At 46.5% G+C, this 23,935-nt stretch overlaps 1 protein-coding gene across 1 annotated transcript in view; it reads left to right on the forward strand.

Moving 5' to 3' along the window:
* Positions 1–23,935, forward strand: part of LOC134980794 (uncharacterized) — a 377,631-nt gene that overhangs the window by 216,469 nt on the left and 137,227 nt on the right. Inside the window, exons 26-28 of the mRNA XM_063947760.1 lie at positions 440–505; positions 10,735–12,451; positions 15,239–15,325. Of these exons, the coding sequence (XP_063803830.1) occupies positions 440–505; positions 10,735–12,451; positions 15,239–15,325 (1,870 nt within the window). The remainder of the gene's footprint in view (positions 1–439; positions 506–10,734; positions 12,452–15,238; positions 15,326–23,935) is intronic.

The following is a 23,935-nucleotide window of genomic DNA, read 5'->3' on the forward strand; positions in this document are numbered from 1 at the left end:
GACCCATGTCCGTTTTGAGCACAGATCTTGCTGAGCCAAGCCTGTGCAACTATGGGCAGCTACAGGTAATTCAGTGTCTTACAATTCACAGCAGCGTCTGGTTATATTAGAACAGCAATTTTGCATTTACACATAGATGGGTGTGTAAGAAGAATTACTGATCTCTTGCACCAGGTATAGGGGCTGATAGTGATAGCCATATAGATGCAGGCACAGCTATATACAGGCAATGATTCACATTCATTTCCATGTTTACAATGTGGCTGCACGTGTGTACATCTGTGAATCAGGCACAAAGTCTGTAGATCTGCTGCTTGGGTCTAGATCGAGGTTGTATAAATAGTCCATAGAGGAGCCGGGAGGGTTGTGCCGGTTACTGTCAGTAATATTGTGACATAATGATCTCTATAGAATTATCACGGTTATTCTTTTTTATTAGGTCAAACATTAGTGGGGCAGATTCTGTTGGACCAACATGGACACTCACTGCCTGCGGAGATTAAAGGTAAGAAATCCTAAACCTGAGCAAGGCAAAATTATAATATTGTGAGAATGTTGTGCATTGCATGTATGACACAAATATGTGTACATACAATACATTATAAGCATTACACCTATTGGAACAGATAAAATGGTGCTATCGATGGTGCAAATGGGATGGAACAGTAGAAAGAATAGCCATAAGGAAAGACGTGAGAGATATAAAATAGGTTATTGCTTCCCTTAATCATAGTGTAAATCGCTATGTGAGAGGTGATAGAATTCCTGGACGTGGCTCAGGGGCTCATATGAACGAATATTAAACACCTTGTACAACATGGTCATCCATACAAGGAAAGAAAGTAGAGTTGTGGGACTCCAGATCCTCTCACTCAGCCCATATCACCAGGTTCCTGTTGGTACACATCCCAACAATGACAAGAAGGATCAAGTTCAACAGAGTCCAATGTGTTAAGCTATCAGGAATTATTTCACAAGGCCAATTGCCAATGCCGTTTTTTATATTTATTTCATGTCTTTCCTTGTCGTTATCTTTCTGCTGTTCCATCTCACAAGTTCCATCACTTCCACCATTTTAAGTGTTTCTATAACCCTCTGATTAAAGGGTAGAACCAGGTACAATCAGGCAGTAGGTGCTAGAAGCACCCAGAGGTGGCATCTACTCTTCATTTGCTCCCACAAATGAAGATGTAGGCTCAACACTCTTCTCATCCTCCTACTCTACTACCTCTCCTCCTGATCTTATACCCTCAGAAATAAGTAAAACTCTATCTGCTGTGCTCATTCCAACCTTAACTAAAATCTGTAATCTCTCTCTCTCTCTACTGGTAACTTTCCTTCTCTGTACAAGCATGCAGTGATTACTCCCATTCTGAAAAAAAATAAAAAATTCTAACCTAAACTTTGTAACTATCGTCCTATCTCTCAGCTCTCATGCCCCTCCAGCTACTTGAGAGACTTGCCCACACTCACTTCATATAGGCATGTTGCATATCATTTTAATCAGCAGAAGCTGCTTGTGCATCATATTACATTACGTTGCGTCTAAGATGCATTTTCACAGAAAAAAACACAAAAAAGATGCTTGGCTCTGCCGAGTCCGACCACGGCATGGCACGACTTCAAGGGCTGTTTAGCGTGACTGCAGCAAGAATATAAGAAGACACATCTGTACCTCCTCTTTGCTACCTCTATCAGCTGGAGTACAGCAAGGCCCAGTCTTAGGTTCTCTGCTTTTCTCAATCTGTACCACATCTCTCGGAAAACTAATGAGCTCAGATGATACTCATCCCCAGATTTGTCACTTTTGTATTGGTCCCACTCGTGGACACAGTCGGCATGTCGGCTGTGAATCGGCCCCGGTCACATAACTACTGTACATCCCTTTCAACCAACCAACCAACCAACCAACCAACCAACCAACCAACCAACCAATAGCAGTTACCAACCTGATATCTCTATCACTGTTGAGAAGCTGACAATCAGTCCTACCCCACAAGCTCGCTGCCTAGGTGTCATCCTTGACTCCGATCTGTCCTTTGTTCCACACATTCACTCTGTCTCAAAATCATGTTACATGCATCTAAAAAACATATCCAAAATACGTCCTTATCTTACACAAGACCATCCAAAACCTCCAGTCCATGCTCTCATTATCTCCCACATTGATTATTGTAATCTTCTTCTTACTGGTCTTACCAAACATAGGGGGTAATTCAGACCTGATCGCATGCTAGGTTTTTTCGCTGCGCAGCGATCAGTCCTGAATTGTGCATGCATATGCACTGCAATGCGCACGTGCATCGCACGGGTACAATGCTGATGTTGCTGTGTGATAGGTTTTACAAATAATCCATTCGCACAGCCGATTGCAAGGAGATTGACAGAAAGAGGGAGTTTATGGGTGTCAACTGACTGTTTTCAGGGAGTGTTTGGAAAAACGCAGGCGTGTCTAAGCGTTTGCAGGGCGGGTGTCTGACGTCAATTCTAGGACCGGACAGGCTGAAGTGATCGCAGCGGCTGAGTAAGTTCTGGCCCCTTCTGCCCGCTGTGAGAGGATTCATCTGTGGAGCCCGAGCGGAAGCCGAGCCACGTGGAACGCAGCTCCATTCCCCGCTTACCGCTGCACTGTGAGCTCTGCCGGATCCCTCTCGCCAGCCCTCTCTGATTCCTCAGTCTCTCCAGGACCTGGGCTGCTGATCCCCACCGCCGGATGAAGATCGTGCTTCTACCCGCCCGCCGGCTTCCTTCACTGCCGCTGCTGGTGTGACCTGGAGACGGCTGAGTCACGTGGTGCTCCCTGCTCATCGCTGCGATGGGAGCTCTGCCGGACCCCTCTCATCGGCCCTCTCCGCTGCCTCCTCAGAGCTGCTGATCCCCGCTGCTGTTTAGAGGCTTCTTCCTGCCCGCTGGCTCCCTTCACAGCCGCTGCTTGTGAGACCTGGGGGCGGCCGCTGCTTGTGAGACCTGGGGATGGCCGGGACACCTACTACTGCTGGGTGCACTTACCCGGCTCCCTCTCTCTCTCTCCCTGCTGAGAGTCCAGCTCAACCTGGCTGGCGTCTATGTGACAAAGGGGTCACCATCTCCATCAACTCAAGTGTGGACCCTCATGCTGAAGCAGTGCTCACTGTAGTGGGCTTTGTTTCCTTTTTTATTTTTATTTTTTATTTATATCATCTTTTGGCTGCCTGGGAGTGAGTGGCAGCTGGACATTTCCTGCCTCATTGCCCTGCATTACTTGTGGGAAAGTGCAGCTAAGTCTCCCCTGGGACATACAGTTCTACTGAGATTATTTACAGTTTTTTATTTGGGCATCCTGCACTCCCTACTGCCTCCCTCCCTGATTCTGGTCGAACCTCTGCACTTCTCGCCCTGCTGCAGTAGTGAGCATCACGCTGACATTGGATTATATTGCATCGCTGCTGCCATCTCTGCCAGGTAGATTTTGCCAGGTTTTCTGAAGATCCGTGTATTGTGGGATTTCCAGTAAGTATTATTACTCCTTCTATCCATTGCTACTTTTTGCTGCCGACTACAATGGTTAAACTTCATCACAACTCTGTGGCTGCTGCCGCAGCTAAGCTGGAAAAGTTTTCCAGGAACCCCCCTGCTCAACAACAACTGACGGGAGCTGCACGGCCTGCCGTCTCCGTCTACTAGCTCCTCCTCTGCTGAGGCATCGGATGCCGCTTTACAAAAAGTTTTGGAGGCAGTAACTGCTAGTGAAGCCAGACTTGCGGACAAGATTGGCCAAGTACAGGTGGACTTGTCTATTATACATCAAGATCTCCAAAGGGTGCGGGAGCGGGTTGGAGAGGTTGAGAAACGCGTCTCCACACTCGAGGACTCGGTGTCACCGCTTGGGAGGCGCACTACCACCCTAGAGTCTCAGATGACTGAGGTGCACAAAAAACTATCGGATATGGAAGGACGCTTATGCCGGAACAACGTCCGCTTTATTGGTTTGCCTGAAAAGGAAGAGGGAGCTCACCCTGAACAGTTCCTTGAGAAATGGTTGTTGGATACGTTTGGTGCGGAGGAATTTACGTCACACTTTGTGGTGGAAAGAGCCCATAGGATCCCTATGCGTCCATTACCTCCTGGAGCACCTCCAGGCACATTCATTGCTAAGCTTCTTCATTTCCGTGATCGGGACACTATACTGAAACTAGCATGCACCAACGGCCCCCTCAAGTGGAATGGGACCCAAATATCAGTCTTCCTGGACTTTGCAATTGGGGTACAGAAGGACAGAGTCCAATTTATGTTGATCAAACAACGGCTTTGTGAGTTAAATTTAGCCTACGCCATGCTTTGCCCTTTTAAGTTGCGGGCAGTTGCCAATGAAGAAACGCATTTTTTTCCCACTCCTCGAGCGGCAACAGTCTGGTTGGATAGACACTTTCCGGCCCGAAGAGCTCTTGCTGATGACGGAACACTGGACATATGTGCACCCCGCTGCAAGTATTATTTGTTGGCGTATGGCGCCCGCTGCTGCACTGATATTGCAGGGGCGCTTGGCTCTGTTTCTTTCTGCTTAACTATATGTGTCTAGTTTAAAGGTCCCCCCGAGTTGGCTGTTCAATTTATACTGCATTTCTCTCTGTTTTGTTATATGCTGTTGTATGCACCATATTTCTCTGTCTTTCTCTTTAATTATATTATGGCCCGTGGTAGCTCTAGGGGGGTTTAGACTTTAGCTGGGAGTCTCTGCCACCTTGTTGTCATTAAACTCTTGGCTCCCCCTTTTTCATAGCTACTGGGGTTAGTATAGTGTGTTTAGCTTATACCACAGTTGGTATACCTTTTTGTTTGGGTAGTTTTGGTTAAGTTCGGGTAATAGATATGCTACAGTTTAGGGGTGGTGTGCAGGGTGGGGGGAGGGTTTTTGTTACGAGTTATTTGTTGTTTTTGTATTACTGGTTTGCATTGTGTGTCGGACGTTGCTATATTTGTAGTGCGAGCAAAAGTGACTGTATTTTTGTGGGTGTGGTCCGGCCGAGACTGTCTGCAGGCGTCCTGCTTTATTACTCTCACCGTTTCTCATGGCTACGGTTAATGTTCTGGCTTGGAATATGCGCGGGCTTAATGACAAAATCAAGTGGTCCCTTGTGCTAAGACAGGTCAAGCAGTATGCATCTGACATAACTTGCCTCATGGAAATCCACTTAATGGGTAGTAAGATATTGTCCCTTTAAAAGGCCTTGGGTGGGTTGGGCTTTCCCCTTCATGCATACCTCAGCGTCACGTGGAGTGTCGGTTCTTATCAAAAAGACTGTTCCTTTCTCCCTCGCCAGTGTTCAAACAGATCCCTGGGGTAGATGCATTTTATTTAAATTGTAAAATTAATTCTTCTCCTAGCTGTTTGTCCCACCCCCTATTTAAACTATGTACTTAAAAAGGTAGCGAGCTTTATGGCATTGTCACCGGGGGTCCCCACTATCTGCCTGGGGGATTTTAACAATGTCCTTGATCCTGCGCTGGATAGGCTGTCTGCGGTATCCTCTCTCTCTCAATCCGGGAATTCTCGGTTTGCGGATGTTGTCTCTGAACTGGGTCTGAGCGATCTTTGGAGGTTGTGGCACCCCTCCCTGAGACAGTACTCGTGTTTTTCACATTCACACTCCTCCTTTTCTCGAATAGACATGGCCCTCCTCTCTAAGGAGCTGCTTCCCAGGATCCACGGTATTAGATATGAAACAAGTGGCATCTCGGATCATTCTCCTCTCACACTTAGTTTAGATTTACATTAAATTGCCAAAGGGATCAAGCGGTTTGGAAATGTAATCCCTTCTGGTTGACACATATGGGGGCGGGTTCTGAATTGGAGGCTGCCTGGTTGGAATTTTTTGAACTAAATAAAGGGACAGTCACTATCTGTTTGTTATGAGATGCGTTTAAGGCCTTCCTGATGGGGACTTTAATCAAACGAGTGGCCGATCTGAAATCCTTCTTTAAGAAGAGGGAAACTAATTTAGAAGCCAGGGTTGTCGCTTCTGTAATGGCCTACCTCCTGGATAGACTAGACGGTTCCAAAATGATTTGGCTGTCTGCTCAAAAAGAATGGAAAGACTACTAGATGGATAAAACCCAGCACAGGCTTCTCTTTTCTTCACATGTCATATATGCCACGGGGGATAGACCGGGTTCTTATTTAGCTAACCTTGCCCGGGGTGATCGCTCCTTCTGTACGGTAATTTCACTTATTGGGTCTGAGGGTCTCAGAATAGATCGGACCCCTCAAATTGTAGCAGAATTTGTTGAGTATTACCAGCAACTCTACAGTTCTAAATTGGATTGTCCCTTGATAGAACTGACTAATTATATGCATGATATTCAACTGCCATGTCTGTCTGATGATGCCCGTGATTTTCTTGAAGCTCCTTTAGCATCAGACGAGATTGAGGCTGCGATTAAAGCATCTCCTGGTGGTAAAGCTTCGGGTATGGATGGCATCCCGTTGGAATTATACAAGAAACACCTGGCTTTCTTTGTACCCCAGCTACTCCATTTATTCAGTTCTATTTTTGAACAGAATATGCTGCCTCCCTCGATGGTGGAGGTGTTAATTATTGTTATCCCTAAACCAGACAAAGACCCTAGATTTGTTGGGTCCTACCGTCCAATCTCTCTTTTACCCACCGATATCAAATTGTTGGCCAAGATTCTAGCGAATAGACTCCATCCGGTTATAACACAGATTATTCACCCTGACCAAACGGGTTTTATGCCGAGCAAATCCACTTCCATTAACCTAAGATGCTTTCCCCTCTTATAACTAAATGGGAAGTAGATATAGGTCCTATTACGGATGAGACCTGGGAGTTTGCCTTAGGTTCCCCCCGTTCTTCTACCACTAGCATCAGATACCAACGAATTCAATTGTTTCTTCTTCACCGAGTGTATATTACACTGGTGAGAATGGTTCATTTTGGGGGTACCCATTCCACCAAGTGCCCTGAATGTGGCTCCTTAGTTGCCGATTTGTGACACTTACTCTTGTAGTGGCATTCTGGACTGGTGTTATTGATACTCCATCCTCTGTTTTTACCCCTGCGGTATGTGTCCTGTCGGCTGAGGAGGAGGAGACTCTGGAGGGCCCAGCGCTGCAGTCTTGGAAGACACTTGTCAATGACACGGCAACACATCAGAAGTTTGTATACCTGGCTAGGAAAGCGCAAAATAAATATATTTGGGTTAGGTGGCTTGAGTCTCCTTACTCGACTAGCCGCCGGGACTGATCTCTGATTTAACACGTCCTCTTATGAGTCCTGACAGGGAAATGGTGTGTATATCAATTTGATTGTCTGTTTTTATTTGGGAATAGCTGACGGCCTGCGGCCAACCACACACGTGCTTATTTGATTGATCGAACATCCTGTATATATTTATCCTTCCTTCCGATGCTTGCTACTCTGCATACTTTGTATCTTTACAAGACACATACTATTTGTAGGGTAAGACAGGGATACATTATTATGTGATACTTTACTGAGTCTGACCTAACACTTTGCTCATTAATTCGTTGTACGACAAACTGTACATACACTCAAAGCTCTTGTAATATCTGTTTATTGTTTGATTTCTAATGTTTAACTGTCTGTTTTTGCTTGTTTTTTGTTTTCTTTTTTTTGCATGTTTTGTATATGCATAATTGAAAAACGTAATAAAAATGATTGAATAAAAAAAAAAAAAAAAACACTCCCCTATGGGCGGCGACTATCTGCTCGCAGCAGTGCAAAAAACCCGAGTGAGCGATCAGGTCTGCTTTAGGCCCCTAGGCTCTCACCACTACCATCCATTCTGAATGCAGCTGCAAGACTAATCTTCCTTGCTAGACATTCATCATCTGCGGATCCGCTCTGTCAGTCCCTCCATTGGTTGCCTATACTGTACCGTATTCAATATAAAATAGTTTTACTCACACATAAGTCCATTAATCAAACTACACCAACATACATTTCTTAGCTTATCTGAAAATATTTCCAAACCAAACCTCTCCGCACTTCAAAAGATCTGCGGCTCTCATACACACTCATTAATCGTTCGCATTCATGATTGCAGGACTCTCTTTGGCCTGCACCCACTCTGTGGAATGCCCTACCATGCACAAAAGGACTCTCTTCTAGTCTCCAAACCTTCAAGTGTTCTCATAAAACTCACCTCTTCAGGCTAGCTTATCTAGTTCCGGAACTACCCACATACTGTAACCTTCATAAACTTTTCTATTCAATTACATCACCGTAACCGCCATAAACTTTTCTATCCAATTACATCCCCACTGTACAGTGTACACATCCTCACATATTTTCTCTCTCTTCATTTTCCAATACTCCTGACCCTGGGCAAACATTGCTATGTGATCATATCCTACAGCCTACCATGAACCTTTGCAATCTGGTAGACCAATATGCTATAGATTATTATTATTATTATTATTATTATTATTATCCTTTATTTATATGGCACAACATGGGATCTGCAGCGCCCAATTACAGTAGACAGATAAGCAAAACATGAAGACAGTGACTTACCAGTTCAATACAATATACTGTAGGACAAGTACAGGGTATATAAACATAGCTGCGTCAGTAAACAGCACTGAAATAAGTATCAGGGTGGCAGAAAAATTGGGGGATTTGGTGCCATCAAAGGGAGTATTGAAAATAATATAGGCTAAGTAAGAGACGTAAAAGTACATGAGGGAAGAGGACCCTGCTTGTGAAAGCTTACATTCTGAAGGGGAGGGACACACAGACAGGGGTGACACAGATGGGATTGGTAAAGAAGTGGGTCTTGAGAGCCCGTTTGAAGTTTTGTAGAGAGGTGGATAGTCTGAGGTGGAGAGGTAGAGAATGCCAGAAAAAGGGAGCAGCACAGGAGAAATCTTGGAGGTACAGTAGGAGTAGGCAGGAGAGTCGGCGTGCATTAGCAGAGTAAAGTGGACGGGCGGGAGTGTAAAGGGAGATAAGGTCAGATATGTAACTGGAAGAGGAGTGGGTGAGGGATTTGTAAGTGAATGTGAGGAGCGAGAAGCTTGAAATTTGATTCTGAAGGGGAAGGGGAGCCAGTGAAGGGCTAGTAAGAGAGGGGAGGTGGACGTAGTGCGTTTGGTGAGGAAGATGAGCCGGGCAGCAGCATTGAGATTAGATTGGAGTGGAGAGATGTATGTGTCAGGGATGCCAGTCAGGAGGAGATTATAGTAGTCCAGTCTAAAGATGACCAGTGAGTGGATAAGGGTCTTAAGGGGGGTACTCACGGAGCGATCGCTGCTTAAAATCTACGCAATCTGACTAGATTACTTAGATTTTAAGCAGCGATCACTCCGTGTGTACCCCTCATAGCGATGCGCAGCCCTGCACATCGCTATCGCTGGTGCTAGCCAATCTAGCGGGTCGCTCACTTCACCTGCTGGGGGAAATGAGCGCCCCCCCCCAGTCTCCCCCTGCACGCTCAGCACACATCGTGCTGTGCTGAGTGGGGGGAGAGATGTGTGCTGAGTGAACCGCTCAGCACACATCTCTCCCCAAATCGGCCCGTGAATACGGCCCTTTAGTGGCATCCTGGGTGAGAAAGGGTCTGATCTTGGAAATATTTTTGAGATAAAAATGACAGATTTGTGAGGGGTGCTGAATGTGTGAGGAGATAGTAGTATTCAATTGTGGGAAGTGATGTTGTACAGGAGGTTGGGAAGATGATCAGCTCAGTCTTAGACATGTTTACTTTAAGAAAGTGCTGGGACATCCAAGAAGAGATAACAGAGAGACAGTTGGATACACGAGTGAGGAGAGCAGGAGAGAGGTCAGGGGAGGAAAGGTTGATTTGAGTGTCATCAGCATAGAGTTGATATTGTAAGTCAAAAGAGCTGAGTTCGCCTAAAGAGGATGTATATAGAGAGAAAAGGAGAGAACCAAGAACAGAGCCGTGGGGGACACCTACAGTTAGTGGAAGTGTGTGTGTGTGGGGGGGGGGGGGGGGGGGGGATGGTGGAGCCATGAGATGAGACAGAGAAGGAACAGTCAGAGAGGTAGGAAGATAGCCAGGAGAGGACAGTATCATGCAGACCAAGGGAGAGAAGGATTTGCAGAAGGAGAGGGTGGTCCACAGTGTCAAAAGCAGCAGAGATGTCCAGGAGAATAAGCAAAGAGTAGTGACCCTTGGATTTAGCAGAACAGAGGTCATTGCAGACTTCTGTGAGAGTAGTTTCATTGGAGTGGAGAGGATGGAAGCCAGACTGGAATGGGTCAAGCAGTGAGTGGGAGGAAAGAAAGGCAGTAAGGCGGCTATAGACAATACGCTCAAGGAGTTTAGAGCCAAAAGGAAGGAAAGAGATGGGTAGATAGCATCTATCCTTGTGTATCAATGCCTAGTTTCCCTATTAAAGCATAAGCTTGTGAGCAGGGCCTTCCTACCTCTATCACTGTCTGTTATTACCCAGTTTTGTTTTATCACTATTGTTACTATTTGTAAAGCACAATGGAATTTGCTGCTCTATATAAAAAAAAAATGATTTTCTCATTACTATTGAGTTTCTAGGCTTCAAAACACAAGCAGCCCTAAGAAACTGGACAGAACAAAAATAAAATCTGAGAACTTATTTCTGGTTTCATAAGGTTAACATTTGGGTCCGTTGTGGGACATTGACTTAAATAGTTAGTGTAGTGCATGCTGTTATATGACCATGTTTTACATTTCTTTGTCATTTTGAGCTTTATATTTTTTTTGCTTTAGAAATTCAGAATTGTCACAAGGAACACCTGTATGAGAAAACGCATAAACTGATGGAGTACAGTGCGCCAGGATCTAACAAAGATTCTCGACATGTCTCAATTTCTGACCATTATTTGGATCTGGTTCTCCTCTCCAGCCAGAATTTCAGAAGTCGTTCTCAACACGAGATTTTAGACACTGGAGGTAAACACGAGTATTACTTGAAGAAAGCCCAGAGTTCATTGGAACTCATTGCCCCCAGGAGATTGTTTCGCTGGTGCTATCGGTCAGGATGTAGTCCTCAAAGAGTAATGGTGAGCGGAGTCCCTGGAGTTGGGAAGACCACGCTGATGCAGAAGTTTGTCTATGACTGGGTGCATGGAAAGCTCTATCAGAGATTTGCTTTTGTCTTTTTCTTCAAATTTCGTGAACTTAACAGATTGAAAGAGGTTAGTCTGGAAGCAATGATTCTTCAGCAGTATCCCTATCTTCTGAAACACCTCAAAACCATCTTACAGGATCCAGAAAAACTGCTTTTTATATTTGATGGTTTAGATGAATGTGATCACCAAATGGATTTCTCATCAAGTCAGGATTGCACCAATGTACAATGGCCTGGAAGTGTGATTGTGGTCAGGTTGCTGAAACAGTCTCTTCTCAAAGGTTGTTCTGTGCTAATGACCAGCCGCCCAACCAAGCTGTCATTAATAGATACCAGTCTTTTCCAACGAGTTTCTGAGATCATGGGATTCTTCCCCAAAGAACGAGAGATGTATTTTGAACGATTCTTTGGAAACAAGGAACTGTCAGAGAAGGTGTTTTATTATGTGAGGGAGAATGACACACTATACACTTTCTGTTATATCCCATCCTACTGCTGGATCATATGCACGGTTCTATCAATGTCCTTCAAAGATCCAACAGAAAACACTAATCAGAATTTTTTGCCCAAAACAGTGACACAACTCTTTGTGGTTTATGTCACTAACATTCTGAAAAATCACAGTCCTGGTACAGACAATGCTCGGAAACTCCTAACATCCATCGGGCGGATGGCAGAACATGGAATGATGAATCACAGTCTTGAGTTTGATAGAAGAGATTTAGATTCATTCAACGTGGACACATCCTCAAAACTCTTATCCAGTTTTTTAATTGAATCTGCCCAACCTCCTAATTTGACCTTTTCATTTTTACATCTCATAATACAAGAGTTTATTTCTGCGTTAGTCCACTATCTTGACTATTTTCCTGAGAGGCTAAAGAAATCCCTAGAAGAAACCAGATCTTTTGAAGATGGCCGTGCTGAAATATTCTGTCGGTTTCTCTGTGGTCTGTCCGATAGGTCGACTAGGTCTCTCTTAACCCCTTATTTGGGAGAGCTCTCTCAGAAAGCCTCCATAGATGTCATCAATTGGCTTTCAAATAGTATTTCACTGGAAGATGAACCTATAGAAGATGATGATGAAGAGTATGTAAATTTGCAGATAAAAAAGCGTCTGAATGTGTTTGCTAAATTCTTTGAGTCCCGGAACAAAACTGTGGTGTCAAATAGTCTTGGACCAAAAGTAGATCTAGATTTTTCACAAATCCACTTAACACCTGTGGACTGCACCGTGTTGGCTTTTGTCCTTGAGTCTTGCAAAGAGGTTGAAAGCCTTAATCTAGATACCTGTTTTATTCACAGCGAGGGACTGGAGAGACTAGCGCCCATTCTTCATCACATCCGGGATCTCAGGTACTGTAGTTTAGCATTGTGAATGTACTGTTTCACACAATTACCACCTTCCAACTTTACTTCTGCATTTTCATTTTGTTTCCCCTGTATTTTAAATGTGTTTTTTTCAAGGTGCAAAATTGCACATTTTAGCAGGATTTACAATTTACTCTGACTGAGACCCAATGGGGTACATTTACTAAAATTCGTGTTTCTGACGATTTCAGTCAAGATTGTTGCAATCTCGGCAGTGTGAGATTGCAACTTTTTTTTTAAACGTTTTTATTTAAAACGGTAATTTACTAAGCTACCTGTGTTTTTTCAATTCGTGTTTACCGATGTTGATGTCATTCATATTGCAGGGCAGTGTTTTATGGGGGAGTTTAGTAAAACACTGCCGCACATGACACCAATGAAGCCTGGCCGGATCAGTGAGATTCATGCAGGGCATCATTGTGTAAAGTATTTAATTAGTAAAAAAAAAAAAGCTGTGTGTAGTGCCCCCCTTGAAGAACCACAAGTACCAGCATGCGGGGCATTAAAGGGCCCACTGGTACCTGTAGTTCCACAACAAAAGAATATTAACTCTTATTTTTAAACTTAATGGCTATCAGCCCGGCACCCAGCACCCAGGGGTGTCGGGGACAGCCTCTGGTTTCATCCCTGGCCCTTGGGTACCTAGAAGGGGGGACCCAGTAGCGGATCTACCGCAAGGCATCCAAAGCAGATGCCTAGGGCCTGGTGGGTCCCAGGGGCCTGCCAAAATGGCATGGCTGACGCACAGCATTTAAAAAAAAATCTGTTTGCACTGGGCTATTTTAATGGTCCCGGCAGGTTGTTAGTGTTTAGACAGCTGCCGGGTGCCTGTCAGTGCTCACCTGTGTGCTTCCGAATAAGGTTTTGTGCATGTGATGGAATGACACACATGCTTTTGACATCACATGCATTTACAGGGGAGCCAGCCGGGGCTCGGTGCTACTGCTGCTACTGGAAGCCTGAGACCATGATGGGTCTGTATCCGGAAGCAGATTGCAGCTATAGAAGCACTTTTGGTGAAGGTGCCGCACTATCCTGATTGGTGCAAGGTGAGAGGGAAGTCGAGAGGCGACTGGATGTAGTATAAACGGACAGAGGGGGCATTTGTGGCATTGGAGGGAAGGAGGGAGGATACGAATGTATGACTGTGTGGTTATCCTAGGGTCTCTGGGAGTGAGTGGAGTATATGTTACAATGAGGGGTGAAAGGGAATGCGCTATAGTGAGTGGGTATGTGTGACAGTGAGAGGTGAGTGAGTATGTGTGGTGGTGAGTGAGTATGTGTGGTGGTGAGTGAGTATGTGTGGTGGTGAGTGGGTATGTTTGGTGGTGAGCAGCGAGTGGGTACGTGTGGTGGCGAGTGGGAATGTGTGACATTGAGTGGTGAGTGGGAATGTGTGACATTGAGTGGTGAGTGGGAATGTGTGACGGTTAGCGGTAAGTGGGTATGTGTGACAGTGAATGGTGAGTGGGAATGTGTGACGGTTAGCGGTAAGTGGGTATATGTGACAGTGAATGGTGAGTGTGTACGTGTGACAGCAAGTGGGTATGTGTGGTGGTGAATGGGAAGGGCGGTTTTGGCAAAACCAATCCAGATTTTAAATAAAACATGAAGGAGATCCAGATCCAAAAACAAAACACAAAAGCCGAAACATGGCCCAGTGCACACCCCTAATTTTAACAACCAGGACCGGCTCAAAGAGGGGCTGGTTATATTCAGGAGTGGGGACCCCACGTAGAATTTTTCGTATTTGTCTGGACGTCAGTGTATCTCAATGTGAATTTTTAGAACTCATGATTGCTGTTCAGTAAATTACTGAGTTGTATTTTCGCACGAAAATGCAAACTTGAATCAAATCGGGAGCTTAGTAAATTTCCCTGAATACAGTATGTGAAATTGCAACTTGCATGCCTGTATATACAACATCTTACCTCCCCATTAGTTTAACTGGAAATAGATCCCTTTCTTGTAAAATTCCCATTTATGCGCAGTTTCCTGAACTTCGGGGGTAATTCAGATCTGTTCGCTGCTGTGCGTTTTCACCTGCCGTGCGATCAGATCTGAACTGCGTATGCACCGCACCGCCAGTCAGCGAAAGGATTGTGCGAAGAATCCATTCGCACGGGCGTTTGCAAGGAGATTGACAGAGGGCATTTGTGATTGGCAACTGACCGTTTTCAGGGAGTGTCCGAAATAACGCAGGCAGGATCAACGCAGCCCAGCGATCAGATCTGAATTACACCCTATGTTGGGCTCTAGGCTAGGGGTGGATTTAGGGGTCAGGCCGCCCCTAGGCAAATTATTGTCCGCCGCCCCCATCACGGCACTGCCCCCTTCTTTTCGGTGGCCAGTCCAGATGCCTCAATACCACCAAAGCAGCCCCAACCTCACCCCACTACCAACTCTTGGACCACAATTTGCTGCCCATTGTTCCACTCCCATCAGTTGCTACATAAAATATATAATAAATAAGTCGGAATGACAAAAAAAAAGAATCACCTGACCTTATCAGCCTGCCATGCTGCCCCCCAGCAAATGCCTCCCCTAGGCACATGCCTCAGATGCCTAGTAATAAATCCACCACTGCTCTAGGCTAGTGTGCCCACTGTATGTGGTATATACAGACATGGGCGTAGACATGCTGGGCCACTAAACAAATACTGTACATAGTTCACTTGCTGACAAAGTCTGAGAAACGTCTCGTTTGCTTATTGTAATGTCTTGTACATATTCTTATTCCCATACATTTATTTGTTCATTTACACTTTGCAGGCTGTCCAACAATGACCTGAATGATAGTGATACTGAGCGATTATGTGAAATACTAGCACATCCACAGTGCCGGATTCAGAAGCTAAGGTACATTTCCAGTTCCCATTATGGGGTTCTAATCTCCTCAGTGCATTCAACAGAGGAAGATTACCATATTTTTTTTTTTAATAAAGTAATTTTTATTCAGCAAACTGGAGAATAAGGTACAGACATTGCAGAGCATCACAATATCACAACAATAAATCCATCAGCTCGAGGCAGAGCCCCAATATTAAGGGAGATTCACAATTGAAGGATATCAGAACATGACCATGAGGGAATTACACATAATTTCCTGTTGTACAGATTATTTGGGTCTGCAAGATCCGTAGCCATAAATATAAATCCTCATACACTTTTATATTTACGCCCCTAAGCTAACCAATAAGAACATAAAATGAAAAGATTAAAAGAAAAAAATAAAATAAAATACAAAAAACAAAACCCGAAGCAAGGTGAGAAGGGGTAATCTGATTCCGGACCACATTAATCATGCGGTTAAGCAGGCGACTCCGCAGGGCTCAACCGCCAAGCATCTCAGTTACGTCACTAAGCAGTAAATATTTGGTAAGTTAGCATTTCAGTGCCCTCTATAGTTGCGGGATCAGGTGAGCATGGGGGGAGTCAAGCCATGGAGACCAGACCCTTTCAAATTTGGCTGATGCGTTTTGTTTCATATATATATATCTTTCCTTAATTATTGTATCATTAATTAGGGTCTTAAGCGCAGAAATCAAGGGGGCTCTAGGGGCCATCCATAGCCTCGCAATGCAAACCTTAGCCAAGGCACATACACTGCTAGCATAGAAACCCATTGAAACAGACAGAGAAGATGAGCATCCCATCCCCAGAATACAGAATTGAGGGGTAAGCAGTCCGCCAGTCACTCCCGTACTCTCCAGGATTGACCCGACCCCCAACCAGAACACCCTCAACCTCGGGCAATCCTATACTAGATGCCAAAATGTTCCCACCTCCCCCCCGCATTTAGGGCAAAGGCCAGATCCGCCCGTACCGAAAGTAGCCAGCCTAGCCGGAGTTATATACGTTCTGTGTTCTGATATCTAAGAGATTTGGTCACTTTGGCAGGGTATTCCAGAGCAAGGGCCCAGTCCTCCTCAGTTATTAAACCCATATCCTCCTCCCACCTTCCACGGAGACGTGTCAGAGGGTCCGCATGGAGCTTAGCAAGTAAATATCCATACGCACAGGAGACCATCTTAGCTCGACCCAAAGTAGCCACAAAGGTCTTGATGGGAAATGGGAGGATTCGTGGGGGGGACTCAGCAAACTGGGACTGGAGGGCGTGACGAAGCTGGAGATATCTGAAAAAATAGGAATTGGGTAACCCAAACTCATCTTTCAGTTGCTGAAAGGATTTGAGTACCCTATCTAGGTAAAGTTGGGAGATAGAAACCACAGATCTAGGGGCCCACACCTCCCGCCCCTCAAGCGCATGTAATTCAGGGAGCCAGTCAGAGTACCAAAGGGGGGTATCAGGGTCCAGGCCATCGTATCCCAAGAGGACTCTCAAGGCCTGCCATATCTTTAATGCCTGGAAAATAATAGGGGGAAGAAACCGAGCTATGCTCCCACTCAGCAGCACCTGCACAGGAGAGAGGTAAGGAAAGTAACAGCGAATAAACTCACAGTGTAAGGAGTTAACCCCAGAGTCCTGCGCCCACACACTAATATGAGTCAGCTGAGCAGCGTAGTAATACATCTGAAAATTAGGCAGAGCCAGGCCTCCGTCAGAGCGCTACCTGGTAAGGGTATTTAGCTGTATCCTAGGTCGTTTGTTAGCCCATATCAGAGAGGATAGAACACTATTTAATTTTCTAAAGAATAACGGATAAATATATACCGGGGACTGGAGAATAATGTATAAAAGTTTGGGCAGTATAATCATTTTAATGAGATTGACCCTGCCAGACACCGTCAGTGGAAGCTTACACCAAGTTTTGGATTTGCCCATGACCCACTGCATGGTTGGGTCCAGGTTCAGAGGGACAAAATCAGAAGGGTCATTAGTTATTTGAATCCCGAGGTATTTAAATTGTACCGTCCAACATAATGGCAGGGGGATTTTGGGAATAGTAGGGGGGGGGGGGGGGGGGCTATGACTGACATAATGTACGATTTAGACCAGTTAATTCTAAGACCCGAGTGATCACCAAAGCACTCAATCACACGCAGCAGAGCAGGCATTGACCTGGTGTAATCTTGCAAGAACAACAACATGTCGTCAGCATAAAGAGCTATTCTATCCTCACGTGAGCCCGTACCGATTCCCACAATATCTGGGTGTGATCTTATCAGACAGGCCAGGGGCTCGATGGCCAGGGCAAACAGTGCGGGGGATAGGGGGCAGCCTTGTCTAGTACCACGCGATAGCTGAAAAGAGGGGGATACATAGCCGTTCACCAAGATCCTGGCGCTCGGATGTTGATACAGTAATTTAGTCCAACTGATAAAGTTGGGTCCAAAGCCCATACAAGCCATCACCTCCCATAAATAAGCCCATTCAACGCTGTCAAAAGCCTTGGCCGCGTCTAACGAGACCACAGCCGAGTCAGAAGGGGAGTCATGTGGGAGTTGCAAAATGGTATATAGTCTACGTAGATTAATAGATGTGGACTTCCCTGGCATAAAGCCAGTCTGGTCCGTGTGAACGAGGGAGGTGATCACTGTGTTAAGCCGTACTGCCAATATCTTTGCCAGGATCTTAGCATCGATGGGAATCAGGGAAATCGGCCTATAGGAGTCTGGAGACCCAGGGTCCTTGCCAGGCTTTGGAATCACTATTTCTCTGACGTCCTAGTGGATGCTGGGAACTCCGAAAGGACCATGGGGAATAGCGGGCTCCGAAGGAGGCTGGGCACTCTAGAAAGATTTATGACTACCTGGTGTGTACTGGCTCCTCCCACTATGACCCTCCTCCAAGCCTCAGTTAGATTTTGTGCCCGGCCGAGGTTGGATGCACACTAGGGGCTCTCCTGAGCCTTTAGAAAGAAAGTATAGTTTTAGGTTTTTTATTTTCAGTGAGACCTGCTGGCAACAGGCTCACTGCAGCGAGGGACTAAGGGGAGAAGAAGCGAACCTGCCTGCTTGCAGACAGTTTGGGCTTCTTAGGCTACTGGACACCATTAGCTCCAGAGGGATCGACCGCAGGCCCAGCCTTGATGTTCGGTCCCGGAGCCGCGCCGCCGTCCCCCTTACAGAGCCAGAAGCAAGAAGAGGTCCGGAAAATCGGCGGCATGAAGACTTCTGTCTTCACCAAGGTAGCGCACAGCACTGCAGCTGTGCGCCATTGCTCCTCATACACACTTCACACTCCGGTCACTGAGTGTGCAGGGCGCTGGGGGGGGGGCGCCCTGAGCAGCAATAAAAACACCTTGGCTGGCAAAAATACCACAATATATAGCCCCAGAGGCTATATATGTGGTAAATACCCCTGCCAGATTCCAGAAAAAAGCGGGAGAATAGTCCGCGGAAAAGGGGCGGAGCTATCTCCCTCAGCACACTGGCGCCATTTTTCCCTCACAGCTCCGCTGGAAGGAAGCTCTCTGGCTCTCCCCTGCAGTCTACACTACAGAAAAGGGTAAAAAAAAAGAGAGGGGGGGGGGGGGGGGCACTAAATTTAGGCGCAGTATACATTATATAGAAACAGCAGCTATAGGGGACATAACTCAGTTAGTCCCTGCATTATATAGCGCTCTGGTGTGTGCTGGCATACTCTCACTCTGTCCCCCCAAAGGGCTTTGGTGGGTCCTGTCCTCGTTTAGAGCATTCCCTGTGTGTGTGCGGTGTGTCGGTACGGCTGTGTCGACATGTTTGATGAGGATAATGATGTGGAGGCGGAGCAGATGCCTTTGGAAGGGATGTCACCCCCTGCGGGGCAGACACCTGAGTGGATGAGCTTATGGAAAGAAATGAGTGCACGTATAGACTCCTTACATAAAAAATTTGACGACATGCCAAATGTGGGACAGCCGAGTTCTCAGCTCGTGCCTGTCCAGGTGTCTCAAAGGTCTTCAGGGGCTATAAAACGCCCGTTACCTCAGACAGATGTCGACACTGATACTGACACCAGTGTCGACGACGATGAGTCTAATCTAATGCCCACTAAGGCCATTCACTGCATGATTGAGGCAATGAAAGAGGTGTTAAACATTTCTGATATAACTCCAGGTACCACTAAAAAGGGTATTATGTTTGGGGAGAAAAAACTGCCCGTAGTTTTTCCCCCATCAGAGGAATTAAATGAAGTGTGTGAAGAAGCGTGGGCTTCCCCTGATAAAAAAAAATTGGTAATTCCTAAGAAGGTACTAATGGCGTTCCCTTTCCCGCCAGAGGATAGGTCACGTTGGGAAACACCCCCTAGGGTGGATAAAGCGCTCACACGTTTGTCTAAAAAGGTGGCATTACCGTCTCAGGATACGGCCGCCCTTAAGGAACCTGCTGATAGAAGGCAGGAGGCGATCCTGAAGTCTGTATATACACACTCAGGCATTATACTTAGGCCAGCTATTGCGTCAGCTTGGATGTGCAGTGCTGCCGCTGCGTGGTCAGATAAACTGTCAGAAAATATTGACACACTAGACAGAGACCCGATTCTGCTAACCATAGACCATATCAAAGACTCAGTCTTATATATGAGAGATGCACAGAGGGAAATCTGCCGGCTGGCATCTAAAGTAAGTGCATTGTCCATTTCTGCTAGGAGATGCGGACTCGCCAGTGGACAGGAGATGCAGATTCCAAAAGGCACATGGAAGTTTTGCCTTATAAGGGGGAGGAATTATTTGGGGATGGTCTCTCGGACCTAGTTTCCACAGCAACGTCTGGGAAGTCAGCATTTTTACCCCATGTCCCCTCACAGCCTAAGAAGGCGCCATTTTATCAGGTTCAGTCCTTTCGGACCCAGAAAAACAAGCGTGGAAAAGGAGGGTCTTTTCTGTCTAGAGGCAGAGGTAGGGGAAAAAGGCTGCAACAAACAGCAGGTTCCCAGGAGCAAAAGTCCTCCCCCCGCTTCTTCTTCCAAGTCCGCCGCATGACGGTGGGGCTCCACAGGCGGAGCCAGGTACGGTGGGGGCCCGCCTCAAGAATTTCAGCGATCAGTGGGCTCGCTCACAGGTGGATTCCTGGATCCTTCAAATAGTATCTCAGGGGTACAAACTGGAATTCGAGGCGGCTCCACCCCACCGGTTCCTAAAATCTGCCTTGCCGATTTGCTTCCTCAGACAGGGAGGCGGTGCTAGCGGCAATTCACAAGCTGTATTCCCAGCAGGTGATAATCAAGGTACCCCTATTTCAACAAGGCCGGGGTTACTATTCCACACTATTTGTGGTGCCGAAACCGGACGGTTCGGTGAGACCCATTTTAAATTTGAAATCCTTGAACACATACATAAAAAAATTCAAGTTCAAGATGGAATCGCTCAGGGCGGTTATTGCAAGCCTGGACGAGGGGGATTACATGGTATCCCTGGACATCAAGGATGCTTACCTGCATGTCCCCATTTACCATCCTCACCAGGAGTACCTCAGATTTGTGGTACAGGATTGCCATTACCAATTCCAGACGCTGCCGTTTGGACTCTCCACGGCACCGAGGGTATTTACCAAGGTTATGGCGGAAATGATGATACTCCTTCGGAAAAAGGGAGTTTTAATTATCCCGTACTTGGACGATCTCCTAATAAAGGCACGGTCCAAGGAACAGTTGTTGGTGGGAGTAGCACTATCTCAGGAAGTGCTGCACCAGCACGGCTGGATTCTGAATATCCCAAAGTCACAGCTGGTTCCGACGACACGTCTAATGTTCCTGGGGATGATTCTGGACACAGTCCAGAAAAAAGTGTTTCTCCCGGAGGAGAAAGCCAGGGAGTTGTCTTCTCTAGTCAGAGACCTCCTGAAACCAAAACAGGTATCGGTGCATCACTGCACGCGGGTCCTGGGAAAGATGGTAGCTTCTTACGAAGCAATTCCATTCGGCAGGTTCCATGCCAGAATCTTTCAGTGGGACCTGTTGGACAAGTGGTCCGGATCGCATCTTCAGATGCATCGCTTGATAACCCTGTCTCCAAGAACCAGGGTGTCTCTTCTGTGGTGGCTGCAGAGTGCTCATCTTCTGGAGGGCCGCAGATTCGGCATACAGGACTGGGTCCTGGTGACCACGGATGCCAGCCTTCGAGGCTGGGGGGCAGTCACACGGGGAAGAAACTTCCAAGGACTATGGTCGAGTCAGGAGACTTCCCTTCACATAAATATTCTGGAACTAAGGGCCATTTACAATGCCCTAAGTCAAGCAAAATCTCTGCTCCTACACCAGCCGGTGCTGATCCAGTCAGACAACATCACGGCAGTCGCCCATGTGAATCGACAGGGTGGCACAAGAAGCAGGATGGCAATGGCAGAAGCCACAAGAATTCTCCGATGGGCGGAAAATCATGTACTAGCACTGTCAGCAGTGTTCATTCCGGGAGTGGACAACTGGGAAGCAGACTTTCTCAGCAGGCACGACCTCCACCCGGGAGAGTGGGGACTTCATCCAGAAGTCTTCCAAATGATTGTAAATCAGTGGGATCGTCCACAGGTGGACATGATGGCGTCCCGCCTAAACAAAAAACTAGAGAGGTATTGCGCCAGGTCAAGAGACCCTCAGGCGATAGCTGTGGACGCTCTAGTGACACCGTGGGTGTACCAGTCAGTTTATGTGTTCCCTCCTCTGCCTCTCATACCAAAGGTATTGAGAATAATAAGAAAGCGAGTAGTAAACACAATTCTCGTGTTTCCGGATTGGCCAAGAAGAGCGTGGTACCCGGAACTTCAAGAGATGATCTCAGAGGACCCGTGGCCTCTTCCGCTCAGACAAGACCTGCTACAGCAGGGGCCCTGTCTGTTCCAAGACTTACCGCGGCTGCGTTTGACGGCATGGCGGTTGAACGCCGGATCCTGAAGGAAAAGGGCATTCCGGAGGAAGTCATTCCTACGCTTATTAAAGCCAGGAAAGAGGTTACAGCAAATCATTATCACCGCATATGGCGGAAATATGTTGCATGGTGTGAGGCCGTAAAGGCCCCAACAGAGGAATTTCAACTAGGTCGATTTCTGCATTTCCTGCAAGCAGGAGTGAATATGGGCCTAAAACTGGGCTCCATTAAGGTACAGATCTCGGCTCTGTCGATTTTCTTTCAAAAAGAACTAGCTTCAGTACCTGAAGTTCAGACATTTGTAAAAGGAGTGCTGCATATTCAGCCCCCGTTTGTGCCCCCTGTGGCACCTTGGGATCTCAACGTGGTGTTGAGTTTCTTAAAATCACGTTGGTTTGAGCCACTAAAAACCGTGGATCTGAAATATCTCACGTGGAAGGTGGTCATGTTATTGGCCTTGGCTTCTGCCAGGCGAGTATCAGAATTGGCGGCTTTGTCTTGTAAAAGCCCTTATCTGATTTTCCATATGGATAGGGCAGAATTGAGGACTCGTCCCCAGTTTCTCCCTAAGGTGGTGTCAGCGTTTCACCTGAACCAGCCTATTGTGGTGCCTGCGGCTACTAGGGACTTGGAGGACTCCAAGTTGTTAGACGTTGTCAGGGCCCTGAAAATATATGTTTCCAGGACGGCTAGAGTCAGAAAATCTGACTCGCTGTTTATCCTGTATGCACCCAACAAGCTGGGTGCTCCTGCTTCTAAGCAGACTATTGCTCGTTGGATTTGTAATACAATTCAGCTTGCACATTCTGTGGCAGGCCTGCCACAGCCAAAATCTGTAAATGCCCATTCCACAAGGAAGGTGGGCTCATCTTGGGCGGCTGCCCGAGGGGTCTCGGCTTTACAACTTTGCCGAGCGGCTACTTGGTCAGGGGCAAACACGTTTGCTAAATTCTACAAATTTGATACCCTGGCTGAGGAGGACCTTGAGTTCTCTCATTCGGTGCTGCAGAGTCATCCGCACTCTCCCGCCCGTTTGGGAGCTTTGGTATAATCCCCATGGTCCTTTCGGAGTTCCCAGCATCCACTAGGACGTCAGAGAAAATAAGAATTTACTCACAGGTAATTCTATTTCTCGTAGTCCGTAGTGGATGCTGGGCGCCCATCCCAAGTGCGGATTGTCTGCAATACTTGTACATAGTTATTGCTAACTAAAGGGTTATTGTTGAGCCATCTGTTGAGAGGCTCAGTTGTTTTCATACTGTCAAACTGGATAGAGTATCACGAGTTGTACGGTGTGATTGGTGTGGCTGGTATGAGTCTTACCCGGGATTCAAGATCCTTCCTTATTATGTCAGCTCGTCCGGGCACAGTGTCCTAACTGAGGCTTGGAGGAGGGTCATAGTGGGAGGAGCCAGTGCACACCAGGTAGTCATAAATCTTTCTAGAGTGCCCAGCCTCCTTCGGAGCCCGCTATTCCCCATGGTCCTTTCGGAGTTCCCAGCATCCACTACGGACTACGAGAAATAGAATTACCGGTGAGTAAATTCTTATTTATAATTGCCTCTGACATAGAGAGGGGAAGCTCGTTATTGGCAAATATATCCAGGTATAGGGCATGGAGTCTGGGCCCAAAGAAATCTATATGAGTTTTGTAAACCTCGGAGGGAATCCCGTCACACCCCGGAGCCTTGCCACTAGGGGACATACCAATGGCCGCAGTCAC

The sequence above is a fragment of the Pseudophryne corroboree genome, chromosome 12, assembly GCF_028390025.1.
Source record: "Pseudophryne corroboree isolate aPseCor3 chromosome 12, aPseCor3.hap2, whole genome shotgun sequence".
NCBI lineage: Eukaryota > Metazoa > Chordata > Amphibia > Anura > Myobatrachidae > Pseudophryne > Pseudophryne corroboree.